The 17,077-nt window shown below is 28.2% G+C and overlaps 1 protein-coding gene across 3 annotated transcripts; it reads left to right on the top strand.

Moving 5' to 3' along the window:
* Positions 1–40: 40 nt before the first annotated feature.
* LOC114941147 (proton-coupled amino acid transporter-like protein acs) lies at positions 41–16,035 on the top strand. 3 transcript variants are annotated; one of them, XM_029316039.2, is made up of 11 exons: positions 41–1,365; positions 3,550–4,016; positions 6,937–7,007; positions 8,931–9,024; positions 9,252–9,398; positions 9,772–10,044; positions 11,073–11,157; positions 11,461–11,733; positions 12,047–12,225; positions 12,504–12,673; positions 13,106–16,035. In XM_029316039.2, the coding sequence occupies exons 4-11, from the start codon at positions 8,966–8,968 to the stop codon at positions 13,348–13,350; spliced, it is 1,431 nt and encodes a 476-aa protein (XP_029171872.1). In that variant the 5' UTR covers positions 41–1,365; positions 3,550–4,016; positions 6,937–7,007; positions 8,931–8,965; the 3' UTR covers positions 13,351–16,035. The 3 variants fall into 3 exon arrangements, with proteins under 3 accessions (XP_029171872.1, XP_029171871.1, XP_085339604.1); XM_029316038.2 differs by having other exon boundaries at positions 9,198–9,398; XM_085483478.1 differs by lacking the exon at positions 3,550–4,016 and having other exon boundaries at positions 9,198–9,398.
* Positions 16,036–17,077: the final 1,042 nt, after the last annotated feature.

Genomic DNA, 17,077 nt, shown 5'->3' with positions numbered 1-17,077 from the left:
GTCATATCTTTCCCTCCTCCGTCCCGCAAGTTTTTATTCTATATATTTTTCTTCAAAATTGTTGATAGACAATTTCTGAATTTAATCATGGCGATTGTTTTACTTAATTAATGTATAGTTATAAAATTGTACATATATATATATACATATATACACTCTCGATCGCTGTTTTTGTTGAGTTTTAAGATGATAGAAAAAATAGTGTTTATGTAGTGTATATATATGATATACATTTACCATGCGACGAAACCTTATGTAATAAAAAAAAAAAAATAATCGATATTTCAGTGATATAAGTCATTGTCTAAAAACAAACTCATCTTTATTTTACGTAGATTCGTTTCCAGACGGTCAATATTAGTTATGTACAGATGAATATCATATTATTTTATGCTTGAAACACATGCGGCGAAATGTATTCTTTTTCTTGAGCCAGCAAAATATTTACGAATTGTTACGATCAATTTTATGCTACACGTCACGGATAATTATATGGAGGATTCTTTCCATGAATCATTTTTATTATTATTTATTCATGTGTTTAGGAGTAGACAGCATAGTTATTTTCGATGAAATATTAAATCTCGCTCTTTTACCTTATTTCGCTTGTGACATAGTAATGACACAATCATAATTATAGAAATGAAAAAGAATCGATGGAAGAATCTTTATATGAAAACTAAAAGAAATATTTAAAAATTTTGTAAAATATTAACTATATTTATTTTTAACAAAATTAAATATTTTACTCACGAAAATAGAATTTATTGTCAGGATAAGAGAAAAAAGTGTGCTTTAATTTTTTTGAAAATCTTGTAACACCTTTAGACTTTGCTATCTATTATAAGACGGAAAAGAATTTCATTACGTTTTATCATTGATTTTCTCTCTTTTTTAAAACGATTAAATCACTTTATCTTTGTAGATGTATTACGCAATTTTACCATCGATACGACCCACTTTGACCGGTCAGTAGAACCAGGCAAACACTCTCTATGCGCAAGTCAGACAAAATGTTTATCCTACCCGCTACCAGATGTCCCTGGAAATTATTATCGTATAGATCGCGAAGAGGGTAGCTACCCCTGCGTGACCCGAAGGGAGTCCATCCCTAATTTTCACAGACAGTGAAAAGCATCGCCGCAGCCGCGCATAGCACAATTTTCTCGTTGCACACATGCACACACAAGCATAACACTTAGCCGAATGCGCGGTCAGAAGGTTGATGGGGGTTCTGTACACCCATACATGTACACACACGAGTACATTTTTCATCCCTCAGTCGTAGCTTATCATATACCTATGTTATAACCTGTGATAAAGTGCCTCGAAAACGGATTTCGCTCATACGTCATAAGCTCGAATGTAAGTTGCATATGAGATTGCAGTTCGATTATTGGTGCACATATCGTGTCGAAAAATATATCTGGCACATGTTTAGATTACCGGTTGATCGCGATTAATGGTATAATAATAATGCTACTTACTATCGAAATCAATTTGGATCACGAGTTATAATATTTTTTTGTATAATATCTATTCGTAACATAATTTTTTTTTTACGAAGAAGCAATCTTAAAATTGAAATACATTGCAATACATTCACACGCAATTTTTTCTCATATGAGCTTTTAAAATAATGGTACACTTCCTTATTTTGAGAACAAAGAGATTTGTGAAAGTATGTTAGATGTAATATGCAGCTGTGAAGCAGTGAAGAGAGAAAGTGCTCTTTATGTCAAAATTATATGCTCTAAAGGATTGTTATTAATTTCATTACATTTATTTAGTATCAATTTAGTATAGTGTTGATCATGTCAATTGTTTACCAAAGTCACTGAAAATTATTGTATCAAGAGAAATAAATTGTATATGCATTCAATCTTCACTTATATCACTTACATCACTTTTGTACATTTTATTTAAATTTTATTATCACTTTTTAAATCATTATAATAGATAAATAGAATTGGATGTCATAGATCTTACAGAAAAAATTGAATTTTATTATACACGAGGAAAAAGGCCAGTGATTAAATAAAAGGTTGTTTGATCTCCAGATCGTATCGATCGAAACGTCATGGGAAAATGTGTCGACAGCGACACATCTGACTTACGTAATTCGCGTGATGGTCTGACATCGATCTACCTGTAATCGCGAATCTTAAGAGTTCTAACATAAGTTTTACACGAAATTTATTTTCAATTTTAAGTCATTGTTAAATCGAATCTTATTGTTAGTAACAGTAGACAACTTTTTTAATCGATGCATTTTTTAAATTTGGAGAGTCTCTAATAATAAAAAAAAAAATATATATATATATATATATATATATATATATATATATATATTACGAAAGATTAGAATTTAAATTTTGTCAAACAAAAGATAAACCTCTTACATTGAAAGTTTGGTGAAAAATAAATTCCCATTTATTCATCTCTGTCTTTTATGAAGTGTCAGAGATTTGATGTGCAATATGAGATATTGAGCTCTATAAATAATTTGTTAATCTCTTCTCTTGCTTGGAAAAATATAAATCAAATATCTAAAAAATAAATAATAATAAATAATATCACAAATGTCCAAAAAATAATGATACCAAAAAGCATTTTAATTAAATCGATACGCGCATGCAATACTCGCGTAAATTGGATTTTCTCATGTTTCTTTTTTGACATGTATTTTATTGAATATTTTATTGATTACGCTTCACACCTCTGATCTGTCAGCGCTGCAATCGATCAGTGACAATCTTTAATTTTAGCGGTTAAATTCTTCCCCGTCGTTTGACGCGTAGCATACGTTATATAAATATCTTTGGAAGTCGGAAATTCTGCTTCTTGCGTCGCGGAACGTTTAACGCGAAGAATCTCCTCGTAAAGATAAATGTTGGCACCTTCATGGAAATATGAATTTAAGCGTAAAGAAATTAACTAGTCGCCTTTGTTTTATGCGAATGATATAACTGAAGCCGTTAAGAATTGATTTTATCTCGGTTAGCGTAACAACAATAATAGAAATAAGAAATTAATAAACTTTACAACCATCTGTCTATACATGTAAAACACTTTGCAGGATGTGATATACATATTTAACCAAGAACAATTGTTATATAAATTTTTCCAAATGTACTAATTTCAACATTTCTATGATAATTACAGATATAAAAAAAAAAATAGGAAGGTTAATAATTGCATATAATTTTCAATTAGATTCGTAGTGTTATAGAGAGTATGAATATTTCCTCATCAATCACTATTATCGTGCTTTAATGCACCACGTGCACTGATCGCATAAATCTTCGCATTTCACACGTTGCATGTCACCAACACACAAAGATATATTGTCATGCGCACATAGATTAATTACTTATTACTTTATTCACATTTTTTTCTTATTAGACACACTTGATATTATTTTTTAAATTAAAGATTTTACTCCAGAAAGAGAGTATTAATATGTTATCATATATTATGTTATGTAAGAGTATTATATTTATAGAGTTTGTTTGTTAAATTAAGAATATGTTTGTTCTAAATTTTAAGTAATTTCCTGAAGAGCAATTTCTGCGAATCGCCAAAAGAGCCATTGAAGCCGTTTAAGACTTCGCTATAACACTCGTTAAAATCGCACCAAATTAATCGACGATTATCGGCGATCGCCCTCGTTCTTTTTGGAATACCTTCGCGCGGATCCACGAAGAAGCAGAAGCTCGCAATGCGGGGGATCGACTCGCGATATCTATAAATCAGCGCTCGCGTGCATTTACGAGATGCCGTTTTATAACTAGCCGTCTGTCACGTGACAAGTTGCTATATGTTGCTATATGCCGAATACGTACAGTGGAAATTGAAGTGGTGCGGGACAGTCGCTAGACATCCTCGGTCGCTGACGCATTAACTGCCAACTACTGGGCAGTTGCCACCTCTGAAAGAGAGAGAGAGAGAGAGACAGAGAGAGAAAACCGGCTTTACATCCGCCGAGGGTTGCGTTTACGCATGCATTTAATCCGGTAAGTCGAATTCCAACGCGCGCGCGTCAAAAAAGGCCAAAAAATTTTCGTCCAAAACGAAGGGTAAAAACTGAACCTTTTTCACAGTTAATAAGTAATTTTAAGAATTTTACACCACTTGTCATTTTTTTTGCCATTTTTTTTTCATGTGAAAGCTAACGTTTCTTCACAACATTGAAATGTCATCGTAATGTGGGTCAGTTTTTTTCAACCCTAATCGTCTACTCGTTGATCATAACTATTTCAAGTACCACATCAACGATCCCTATTATCATTGACAATGCACCTAACGATTGGCTATTATGTCACCAATGATGACAGATTCTCCTTTAGCGGCGTTCAAACGCTCGCAAAAAGCCATTATCCATTAAGCTAGTTAATTCTAGACTTTTTTTTATATAATTGCTAATTCTAACATAATTACATCTAACATGAAATTCTTACATAATTACAAAATTAATGTTACTTATTAAATCTTATTGTGATAAATTATAGAATTTTGGAAAAATTATTGCGAAAACGTTTGACTATTATTATTTTTGTAAAATATCTCATAGCTGTATTAATAATGCTAAAAGCAAGAATTAATTTATAAACGTTTGGTATATACTTGACGTATTCTATTTATATTGATATTAACACAGGTTTCGATGTTTGCGTAGGACATTTAATCATGCACATTTAATCATGTCATCCGATGCAATGTATTGCATGTATTAATTTCCTCCTATATCAATATATGTGAAATATTTTTGTGAAATATTTTGAATATGAAAATTGTACGAAACAATAAGCCATGAAAATATTTACATTTAAAAACATTAAAAATTTGTGAAAGAAATGGCAGATATTTATTCTCTTAGCAATTTATAGGTCTAATAAAATTGATAAAATCTGGTAAAATCTCTTCGTAAAAAAATTATTGTGCAAAGAGAAATAAAAAAAATTTCGATTTATAAAATTTACCTATTTAATTCACATAATTTATTAAAATTACGGTGCACTATTTCATTTGGAAACGCCACGGTGAATTAATTGTATAATTAAATCACATTTAGGACATTTGCCAAATACCTTTGGAAGCCGTTGCACTTATCACAAAAAGTCAGGACAATTTGTTCCAGCTCTATTATAAAGCAAATCTTCACTTTATGTTTAGTCGATTAAATGATCATTATTAAGAACGATGAAAGAATTGTTACGTAATAACCGAGCATTTAACTGTTTATTCGATTCAATTGATACCATGTTAAGAACTCATCAATGGCAGTGACAAATTTTCCAATTGTGCAGAAAAATTTTATTTAGTGGTTATATTATTTTTGCATGTTTGCTACTTTTTTTTATCAATTGTTTGTTTTTTATTTTGGCAAAAATAATTAAAAAATTTTTTTATTCTAATTAGTAATTTTACTCTTAAAGTTTATTTTAAAAAATTAAATTAAAAAATTATTTTATTAATTATATGTAAATTATATATAAATTTTATTCTAAAATTTGGTTTTTTAAACCGCGATTGTGATTTCAATATATCTTAATTTATGACCGAGAAAAAGATATGTGTATATATATATATATATATATATAATTCGTATTATATTAATATTAATATTAATAAATCCGTATTCTATTATATAATAGTATAACATTGATATTAATAAATCTAAGAAATAACGTAACGAATTAGAGAATATCTATTTTGATCGTGATTCATCTATTTTCTCGCATTTTTGATAGTAAACGATTTTAATAATTAATCTAATTATATCTATCAAAAAATACATTTAAAAACTTTTTTTTCTTATTCACTTTGAGTAGGATAAATCTAACAATGCGTCAGCGCAGAACTCAATAAATTGACTGATTAAATGGATGGAAGACTACTGACTGCAATGTTCTCGATGCAGTTAAATTTTAAGTTAAGCTATTATCAATTTTATGAATATTACACATTAATTTTGTCTCGTAAAAATTGATTTTTATATATTGTAATATTTTTCCCACTGATTTTTTTTTTTACTTATTTTAAAAATATAACTAAGAATAATGTATAATATGTATTTGTCCCTTTACTAAAGACTCTTTATAGCGAAAGAATGCAATGCAATTTTATGTATAGATTGCGTTTGTCATATGATTTGTTATATATTATTTATTGCATAAGAGAGGTTTATTTATTATTACCTTTGAATCTTACAATCTGTTTAACTTAATCGTTACGTAGCTTATATATTTTATAAACATTTTTGCAAGAGAGTTTAAACAACGAGAATTTTATATTGCTTATAAAATATAATTCCAAGAATATATATATATATATTTATAATGAATTCTTAGATTAATTCTCGTAAACATTTTTTTTAATTATAGCGTTGCGGGATTCGTTTAAATCACTGTTTCTCACACTTCTAAAATAGCATGTCACTTGTCAAGATGATAATATTGGTAAAGAGGACTCTTCCGATAGTCTCTCTAAAATTAGTACACCCGGCTTGTTCCAGCCACGTTGTCCCAAGCATGAGGCTACGTAACTTGTCGAGTCCCCCCGATACGCATCGAGGAAGTAAGAATTAGGAGGATTGATTACAATAAACTCTTTTTTATCCCCTTGCTCCTCTGCTTCTACATATTCAATAAACGAATATTCGTTCCCTCTGACAAGTTAGATAATACGTACATACGTAACGTAATGATATGTTTTGATTTAAGTTGTATTATAATAATTTTATATATAATTAATGGTATTCATTTTATAATCAAATTAACATTGTATAATCATTAATATAATATTTATAGTGCAATCGTATATATGTGTTAATGATTGCAATACATCTCTATTTTACAATATTGTGTTTAATAAAATAATCACAAAGACTGAGCATTATATCTAAAGCGAATTTTTGTTTGATTTTTGTTACAGGCATAAACTGCAAACGAAGGAAATTACAACCTATGTCAGCGATTACTGAAAGTTGATTCAGACTGCAATAGGTGAGTCTTATAATTTGAAAAAATCCATCAAAGAATTTGCAAATAAATTTTGAAGTAAAACACAGTTAAATTGTTGATATTCACACACAGATATTAAAAACTTAACAGACGATAAATACTTGAATATTGAAGAGAAATTATACTGGATATAAAATAGAATAAAAATGAAAAAATATTAACATTATATTATTTTGCATACAATTATATAAATTTTATATACCTCTAAAATTGATTAAAAAATACATTTCGATAAATTACATTTACTTGGAGAATTTGCAAATAAATTTTGAAGAAAACATAGTTAAATTGTTGATATTTACACACAGATATTAAAAACTTAACAGACGATAAATACTTGAATATTGAAGAGATATTATACTGGATATAAAATAGAATAAAAATGAAAAAATATTAATATTATATTAATGCATACAATTATATAAATTTTATATACCTATAAAATTGATTAAAAAATACATTTCGATAAATTACATTTACTTGGAGAATTTCATTTAAATGATACTTATTATTATATTCAACATTCAACAACATAATTTATCTTAACACGAGCAGAATACACGCTGTCTTGGAACAATCTGTGCCAATTACCAATTATATAATGATTTCCTTCTTCCTGGATATTTCTATCGCGACCATGATCTTATAATAGAAATGGTTCCTCCTAAAATTAGATGTATATGCATTGATTATTATGTGTACTATTTGCACGTTAAAATGTTCTAATGCAGCGCATTGCGTACCCTAATTCATTATCAAATAATTTTTAAAAATTAAACGTACATGGAATATTTATAAATAAAAATTCGATTCTACGATAATATGTCTGCAATAATTAATTTCGACGCGTGTATCTATTTTTAAATGTGAAAAAAGCGTATCGTTGCATACGCTGCTAAAAGCGTTATATATATTTTACGAGAATAGACTTTGTCCTCGCGGCGCGAGATCAATGATTGAGTTCAACAACGCGAAACAGTCAAAGGCGTAAATAGCGAAGTGCGAGGATACCGAGTGCAACCTTCAGCAAATTAACCTCAAGTTGCATTTGACCCCAATGCAATAATTAAGAGCAATCAGTTCGCGAAGAATGCATTAAACCCGCGTGTACAACAGATTCGCAATTGACATTTTTGCTCTATTCCATTGCTCCACATCCGTCAATTGATTAAAGGTCTAATGTACTGGATCATCCCGCGTTAACGTCGATTCCTACATATCTTCCCGTTTCAATTCATGTAATAATGTAATAAGTACAATCAAGTACGACGTTGTAATTTTTATACTATACATATAATTGTTTTTTTTTTTTTAATTATGTATCTCCAATAAAATATTAGAAGTACCTACACCGAAAACGCACATCAGCGAGATGCACAATTAATTGTATGAATTCATAAAAATAATTAAATTAAAATTAATTAATTAATTGAATTTAATACGTTGTTAGATATATATTTTGATAGCTTAATTTTTAATTATAAATAAAATATGAACTGGAAGATATCTATTAAAAGTTACGGTTTGTTATATATATAAACGTTGAATATAAATAAATTGAATTTGGAACGGTTTGTGCAGAAGACACACAGAAGCATATTGTTTATATGTCTAAGTTAGCGAGAAGGTTACATGTACATTATATGTGTATCTGTTATTATAAGAGAACAAAATAGAGCAAAGGCATACTTGACAAACGCGTGTCTTATTACAGTCCGTTACATGTCTTCATATCTTCTGCTTTGTACTAGTTTACCTAAAATTTTTATCGGCTACTGTAATAATTACAGAAAGTTATTGATCACACATTTATATATTTTGCTATATAAAGCGATTAATCGAGTGGAAAAATAGATTCAATATCTACAGGATCTTGAGAATTATCTTCAGAATTATCTATTACAGAGAAGTGAGAAAAGTTAGAGGAAGTTTGTGAGACCATGCCGAACAAACAGGAAGAAAATATACGTTTGGAGTTGATCGACTCTCAGAATTCTAAGTACGATTCAATTAAATAATATTAAATATATTAGTGAAAAATTTAGATTTTTTAAAATTAAAATTAATTTTTGTAATCAAAGAAAATCTTTCTTTCAATTTAAAATACATCGCTATTTTAATTTTTTTCCACAACATATTTTATCATAATGATATGTGAACATTTATACACAGGGAGAACAAAGAAATTGATACATCTTCAATAACTAATGACGCGTTATTTTTAAGCGACAAGATTTCGAATGACGTAGACAATGTCGAAGCCGAATTGTCTTCGAATGCTCAGGAAACCGTAGCATCTCCAAACTCTGTGGATGTCACAGATGCGGAGAATTATGATCCTCATCAGCATCGGATCGTACCAAATCCAACTACGTGAGTGCAAATTCAAATCAATCGCTTTGCAGATAACATTATATATGTAAAAAACGTAATAATACTTGGTCTCTTGTGATAAAATTCAATTCTCGTTACATTCTCTCTCCCCAACATTATTATATTGTAGCTGTTTACAATTTAAGATATGAGGTCAAAATTAAGATGTACAAAAATTAACATCATTCGCAATCAAATAGCTGAAATATGGATGTTGAATACTGCGTCTCTTTTATAATATGCATGCTTCTAAAATTTAGTCGAGGAAAGAAAAGTTGTACTTCAAATTTATATGAAAAAGATAGTGGTATAGAAACATCTTCCGCGACGCTTTTCGTTTTATTATATAACGCGGGAATATTTTTTCTTTCAGAAATTTGGAAACCTTGGTCCACTTGCTGAAAGGAAGTCTCGGCACGGGGATCCTGGCAATGCCGAACGCGTTTGGCAATAGCGGCTACCTGGTTGGTATCGTAGCTACGGTAATCATAGGAGTGCTGTGTACCTACTGTTTGCACATACTCATAAGGTCGCAGTACACATTGTGTAAACGATTAAAAGTTCCTATATTGAGCTATCCGCATAGCATGAAGCACGCTCTCGAGCAAGGTCCTCAATGCTTGCGACGGTTCGCCAAATATGCCCCGTAAGTATCCTCGTGCTTGCTCTATCTATAACAAGTCGACACAGCATGGTTCTATAAATACACTGTAAAAAAATATGTAATATATTACACAAAAATATGTAAAATTACATAAATAATATTTAAGTGTAAAATTACACGATAAATAATAAAAATGTTTACCTTTTCATTATTTATCGTGTAATTTTACATTTATTATTTATGTAATTTTACATATTTTTAATGTAATTTTACAAAATTTTTTTACAGTGTATATATGAGATAGTTGTATATACGTCATACCTTATTTTCTTACCTCAACAATCTCTTGATAAAAAATCATAAATAAGCAAGTAGATATAAGACACTTTGGGACACTTTATCGCGATGTGTCAAGCGAATGAAAAAAAAAAAATAAATAATATAAATAAATAATATATTCTTTGAAAAAAATTCTGATATGTAAAAAATATAAATTCAGATATAAAAGGACTAATAACAGCTAGGTGCAGATGCTAGATAAAATTATATTTAATGTTTCGATTTTTTCTTTGATTCTTCTTTTGATCTCAGTGATATGTAAAACAGTATTGATCAATACTCAGAACATACACCTGAAATTTCTTAATTTATCTGCTGAAGATTATTTAAGGAAATGACCGAAATGTTCCAAATAATTAAAGAAAAATTTGAAAACAATTTTTCTTTTTACTTTTGATATCTGTGCCTGTTTCTTATTAGCACTTTTCTAAAATAAATGTATTTATATAATAATAATGTTAAAATGTAATAATATTATTTAATTGTTGATTATAAATATTAATGATGGATTTGTTTCAAATTATATTTTACTTTTAAAATATATATTAAATGCGTTGTTTTATTATTGTGTTTATATAAAATTTAAAAAAAAGTAATTAATCACGACACAAGAGAGAAAAAAGTATATATTTTTTATTTTAATTAATTTTATACTAGAATCAAAAGACACACGAGTGCGCAACCAAAAATTGTAATAAGAAATGATCTTAAAAAATATTTTATTATTCTAGATGCTTCATAGACATCTTTATGATAACATATCAACTGGGAATTTGCTGCGTTTATATTGTATTTGTAGCAACAAATATAAAACAGGTAAATTGATAAAAAAATCAACTTGCAATAAGAAATCGATATTTAGCATTCTGTGATACATGCTATCGAAAAAAATTACTCTATCGCTGACATTAAATATATTTGAAAATTAAATATATCGCTTAAATATATCGCTGAAATTAAATATATCCAATTTAGAGCAATTGGAATGATTTTTTAATATTAAATTATATTATAAATAAATCATATATGTATATACATATACTTTTTTATATTTGTAATTTATATTTTTTATATTTGTAATTATATTTTATAATTGTAATTTTTTCCCGATGTACGCAGGTAACAGATCACTATTGGACAACTTTTTCAGTTGAGACTCATATGCTTTTCTTATTTGTTCCGCTGATATTGATCAACTACATTAGAAATCTGAAGTTATTGGCGCCGTTTTCAACGCTAGCGAACCTTATCACAATCGTCAGTCTTAGTCTGCTTTTGTCGTACATGTTTCAAGATCTACCATCGATCACCGATAGAGACATGTTTGGATCATTCCGAAATTTTGCCCTTTACTTTGGAACTACGTTATTTGCATTAGAAGCTGTCGGTGTGGTAAGTATCTGGCGAAGGATATATTTTTCTTAGACAATATTATTGTCAATTTGATCTCGGAAAAATAGAAATGTTTTTACATATGTACAAAAAATTGAATTTTTTTTATATGTACAAAAATTATTTTTAATCGCTGATGTATCCCGAAACCTTTTTATAGCTCAATTTGTCCCAATTCAGATCTGTTCGGTCTTCAATTTAAAATGAGTGTATAATTTTCAAAGTATTACTGTCTTGAGATATTTTTTACCAGAAAAAAAGTAATGAAAAAATTACTTTCATTTATATATTATTATTATTCTGTATTACGCAGATTATAGCTCTAGAAAATAACATGAAGACACCGAAATCTTTTGGCGGCTATTACGGTGTGCTAAATATAGGAATGAGTGTGATTGTTGTTTTGTATATAATTATCGGATTTTTTGGATATTTGAAATACGGATCCGAAGCTGCGGGAAGCGTCACTTTCAATTTACCACAGGAGGAAGCGTGAGTGAAATAAAATAATATTAATAAGATATTGAAAGACAGCTGTTACAATGTCATTTTATTTTTACTCTCGCAATGCCAGTGAAGCATTCGTTCCATTTCTTTTACTAAAATTCTCTCGTGCGAGAAATTAATATCTATTTAATAAAAGTATAAAAGCACTTCTTGAATTTATAATTAAATATATCTAAAATTTAGGACGACGAAATTATTTTTTATATTATATTATATTATAAATGAATTATATACTTATATATTTTTTTATTCTCCGTTTGCAGTTTAGCTCAAAGTATTAAGATTATGTTCGCAATTGCCATATTCATCACGTACGCTTTACAAGCTTACGTGCCCGTCGAAATTCTGTGGAACACCTATCTGGATTATAGGATAAAGACTCGCAAACTTTTCTGGGAGTACGTTTGTCGGACACTTGTTACCGCGGTGACATGTAAGTATAGCATCTAAAGTATCTCCTAGACCGGTGAATAGTATATATTTTGTAAATTAATAAAAAGAAACAATTTTGTGAGAGAAAATTTCTAATATTGGCATGCAAGTAGTATAGGTACCTAAAAAAAGTAGACGTATATCAAATGTGGCATTCGAGACATCTCTTTGAAGATGATTAATATTTTTATTTTTAATATTTTATTATTTTATATTTTAATATTTTTATAATAATATTTTCAATATTAATTTATTATATATTTTTATATAATATTATATAATATTTTATATAATATTTTTATATATTTTTAATATAAATTTAATATTTTTAATATTTTTTTATTATTTTAATATTTTTCCGATTAATATTTATATTTTCTGTGACTTTATATGTTTTCCTGCGACTTTATAGAGTATTTCTTGATCATTTCAGTCGTCTTTGCGATCGCTATACCGAGGCTCGGCCTATTCATCTCTCTCTTTGGCGCACTCTGCTTATCCGCTCTTGGCATCGCTTTTCCGGCCATCATCGAGATATGCGTACTGTGGCCGGAGATGAATTTCGGCCCTTTCAAAATCACGCTAATCAAGAACATACTCCTGATCGCGTTCGGATTGATGGGTCTCTTGGTCGGCACTTACGTCAGCGTAGTGGACATAGTAAGATCGTTCGCTTGAGGATAAGATCCTGCCAGGTTGATTAGAATGATATATCGAAGTACACCCGCGAGATTTGCTACGATAATAGAAGAGCTGCGAGCAAGCGAAAAGTGCTTTTATAAGCTGCATCACCGCCATAAGTTTACTTAGACTTCACGTTAAATGAAAGAAGGATAGAGACGCGCGCTATAAATGATAGCGGTGGACAAAGGACTGTCTGAGATTTCGCGACAACCTCCGATCGCAATCAAATCGGATGGTTCGATCTGTGATGAAAACTTTAAGTATCGATGATGTAATCGCGAAAGCATTATCGTCGCGCGTCTCTTGTAGAAAGTTTTTATCATCCACTTTAGAGAGATGCATTTTTTTCTATGCATTCGACTGATCGTATAAAGTACAGTATAAAGTATATTTAAATATATAAATAAATATATACTGTATGTACGAACAGTTTATTATAGTACATATTGAATTATGAATATATATCGAGCGGGTGAATTTACGATAAATTTCAAATGACAATTAATTATTCGCGCTTAAACTTTTATCTCGGTGATACGAGTACTTAGGAACACGAATACGGCTGGCATATATTTTTATTTCTTTTTAAAAATGTCGCAACAAAGTCGTATTGTAATATATACAAATTCTAACGTATATCGGAAATTCGTAGATAAACATATTTTTTCGCATGAAAATTTTATTCATATTGATTAGAAATAGGTAATAAAATCAGAAAGTATGACATTGCATCATCATTGATATTTGATAAGGAGGATAGAACAAAGATTTAACTGTAATTTGTGAGATGCTTTATTTCTCTTGCCTAAAAATAGTTATTATTAAATATATAAATGTAGGATTAAATTTTATCAATAATATGATTTACGCGATTATATTGTATTTTATAATAACGCAATTGTGAAATCCTCATTGTGGAAAATATTCTGAATATTACGTTGTTGATAGGAAATTGTATATTCTAATCTCGTGAAATTTTTCTATATTCTGCCATTATACAGTTTTATCCCGGTTTTATCCTGTTTTATCTTTTAAATTTTAAGAAAAATTGTAAAAAAAAAATTTTTTTCAAGAAGCATCAACTATAAGACTTGAGTCTTTTTAAAAACATTGTTTTGACAAAATAATGTTCAAACAATTAAAAATGAAAGTAACGTAAGAAATAAGTTATTATAAATATTATATATAGACATATACGTTTCATTTTCTATCATCGAAATTGTTCTCAAAAATGTTCTTCGCAGGATATACATATATTAAATGAAAGTATATTTCTAAGAAATGTAAGTGCAATACAAACAAGCAAAAGTGAATCTATTTATGTATACAATTATTGTGGAAATAATTTTAAACTATATTTGTAATACGGACCATAAAACAATTAATAATTTTTTTATATAGATATTTATATATATCTATCCAAAGATCTAATTCATCTAAGTCGTCAAAATTTGGCTTACTGTCACCAGAACCACTCAGACCACCTATCTGTCGCATCATCTCTTCTAAATCAGGTGGACTGTCTTCATCGTCAGTATCATCTTCATCCTTCCATTTGTTGAAGTCGCTCTTTAATCAGTGAGCCTTTGTTTTGTTCTTAATTAGCCGTGGCCAATATGGTCCCTCCTCCTTCTTAATAATAATGCAAATTATAAATGTTCCATGTTACGTTGTTAACTTTTTGCATTTTTTATTACGTTTTACTTTTTCTACGTTTTTTTTATTCGATGAATAATGTGATTACTTTTACAATATGTTTTTATCAAGTTTCTAATCTCATCAATGAAAAAAATATTTTATGAATATTTTATTTCTTATTAAATTATCGACTATTCTATTTCTGTCATAATGTTCATGCGATATATTTTAGACACACAACTTTGTAATTTTCTCGCATGTTTCATTCCTGTGTTCATAAAATTTAAGTTTTTTTAGTCTTTAGTTCGTTCTCCTCAGGATTCATTTTCTTCATTTTTTTTGACTGCTGGTCCCAAACTTTCTTCGCAGTAGGCCGTCTGAAATTCCAACAAAAATATTTTAATTAATTTTCGAAAATTACCATAAAAAGTACAATTGCCCGTGGTTACTTTTACAATATATGTTTTTACGAATATCATGCAAGACATTTAATAAGATATATTTTTATTTAATACATATTTTATCTATAATTTTAGTTTGCTCAACATTAGAAACGCAAATTCTCTTCGACAAAATGCAAAGTATTTAGCACGTCAATTTAACATAATCTTAGACTGAAAAAATATTCATTCATTGTAATGACGTAAAATATTTCTCAGGTTGCGGAAGCAATATCAACTCGAAAGTATATCTAAATCAGAAGGTATTATATTAATATTGTTGACTAATAATAATTCTTCTTAAAGCATTACATTGTTGACAAGGAATAATGAATTATTGTTATCTAAACAAATTTTAAATTAGTTTTACAAATGATGAGAAATATAAAATCCTGTTATTAGGAATATTTATAATTAAAATTGTATTGATATTTATTGTATAATGGAGATATATATGTGTTATAAAACAACACATTTGGTTAATTTTTATGCGCGCCATGAATTAATGCGTTACTATCGACAAATATGTATGTTGCCTCGCTCTCTGTATCGCTCTGAGTATGTAGTTGTTATCAAAATAATAGCATAATACCAAACAGAACGAATGAAAATCTTTGCAACAAGCCTATCATTATAGATGCAAAATGAGTAGAAGCAATATAATGACTATTATATTAATAGTTGCGATGCAAATTGTAGATTAGTAACGATCTCACAAAACAAATGTAATGTACATCAGACATCGTTTAATATATACATTTTATATGAAAAATAGAATCCATCTTTTATAGTATAAGTTTAGAATATATAATTTTAGATAATTAAATTTTAGAATTAGATTTTAGAAAAAGAGAGTATCTTTTTATAATATAATTTTTTCGTAATTTCTGAATTAAATGTATTAGTCAATAATCATACGACATATATACGAAATCTTGCAGATTCGCTCATTTACAATTTGTCTTAGGCTAAGTATATGTGCATACTATTACTATTATTGACTTTCTGTCAAGTAATAGTTTAGTCGATGATTAAAAAATTTTATTATGAGAGAGCACATGCTTACGAAACTTCGATGTCGATTCGATTAAAAGTTAAAAGACTGTTTAATTTTGACTTCAGTTTGACTTTTTGACAAGAGTGATTATCGACTATCGCCATGAAAATTAAGTGTTGATTCTATATATTTTCAATTATGTAAAAATTAATCATTTATATAAAGTCATGTAAATTATATTATTTGTATAATTAGTTAAAGTATATAATAATTAAAATCTGAATAATATATATATATATATATTATGTTATATTAATTTAATTTATATTATATATATTATTCAATATATATTATATAATACATATAATTATATTACTTATATAATATATAAATATATATTTATTATACATGAATATTATATAATTATGTAAATTTATATTGTTACTTTTTGACAAAAGTGATTATCGACTATCTCCATGAAAATTAAGTGTCGATTCTATGTATTTTCAATTATGTAAAAATTAATCATTTATATAAATTCATGTAAATTATATTATTTTTATAATTAGTTAAAGTATATAATAATTAAAATCTAAATAATATATATATATATATATAATATATATATATATATATATATATAATA

Source organism: Nylanderia fulva, unplaced genomic scaffold (genome assembly GCF_048542155.1).
Source record: "Nylanderia fulva isolate GAGA-0341 unplaced genomic scaffold, ASM4854215v1 Scaffold25, whole genome shotgun sequence".
NCBI classification, from domain to species: Eukaryota; Metazoa; Arthropoda; class Insecta; order Hymenoptera; family Formicidae; genus Nylanderia; species Nylanderia fulva.
The sequence above is the reverse complement of the archived record's forward strand: the minus strand, read 5'-3'. Positions and strand labels throughout refer to the sequence as shown.

Bases quoted from the DNA above. Each gene is read 5' to 3' on its own strand.
- LOC114941147 (XM_085483478.1), top strand. From the start codon at position 8,966: ATGCCGAACAAACAGGAAGAAAATATACGTTTGGAGTTGATCGACTCT. The intron at 11,734-12,046 runs GTAAGTATCTGG...TGTATTACGCAG, and splicing joins CATTAGAAGCTGTCGGTGTG to ATTATAGCTCTAGAAAATAA. The intron at 12,674-13,105 runs GTAAGTATAGCA...TGATCATTTCAG, and splicing joins ACTTGTTACCGCGGTGACAT to TCGTCTTTGCGATCGCTATA.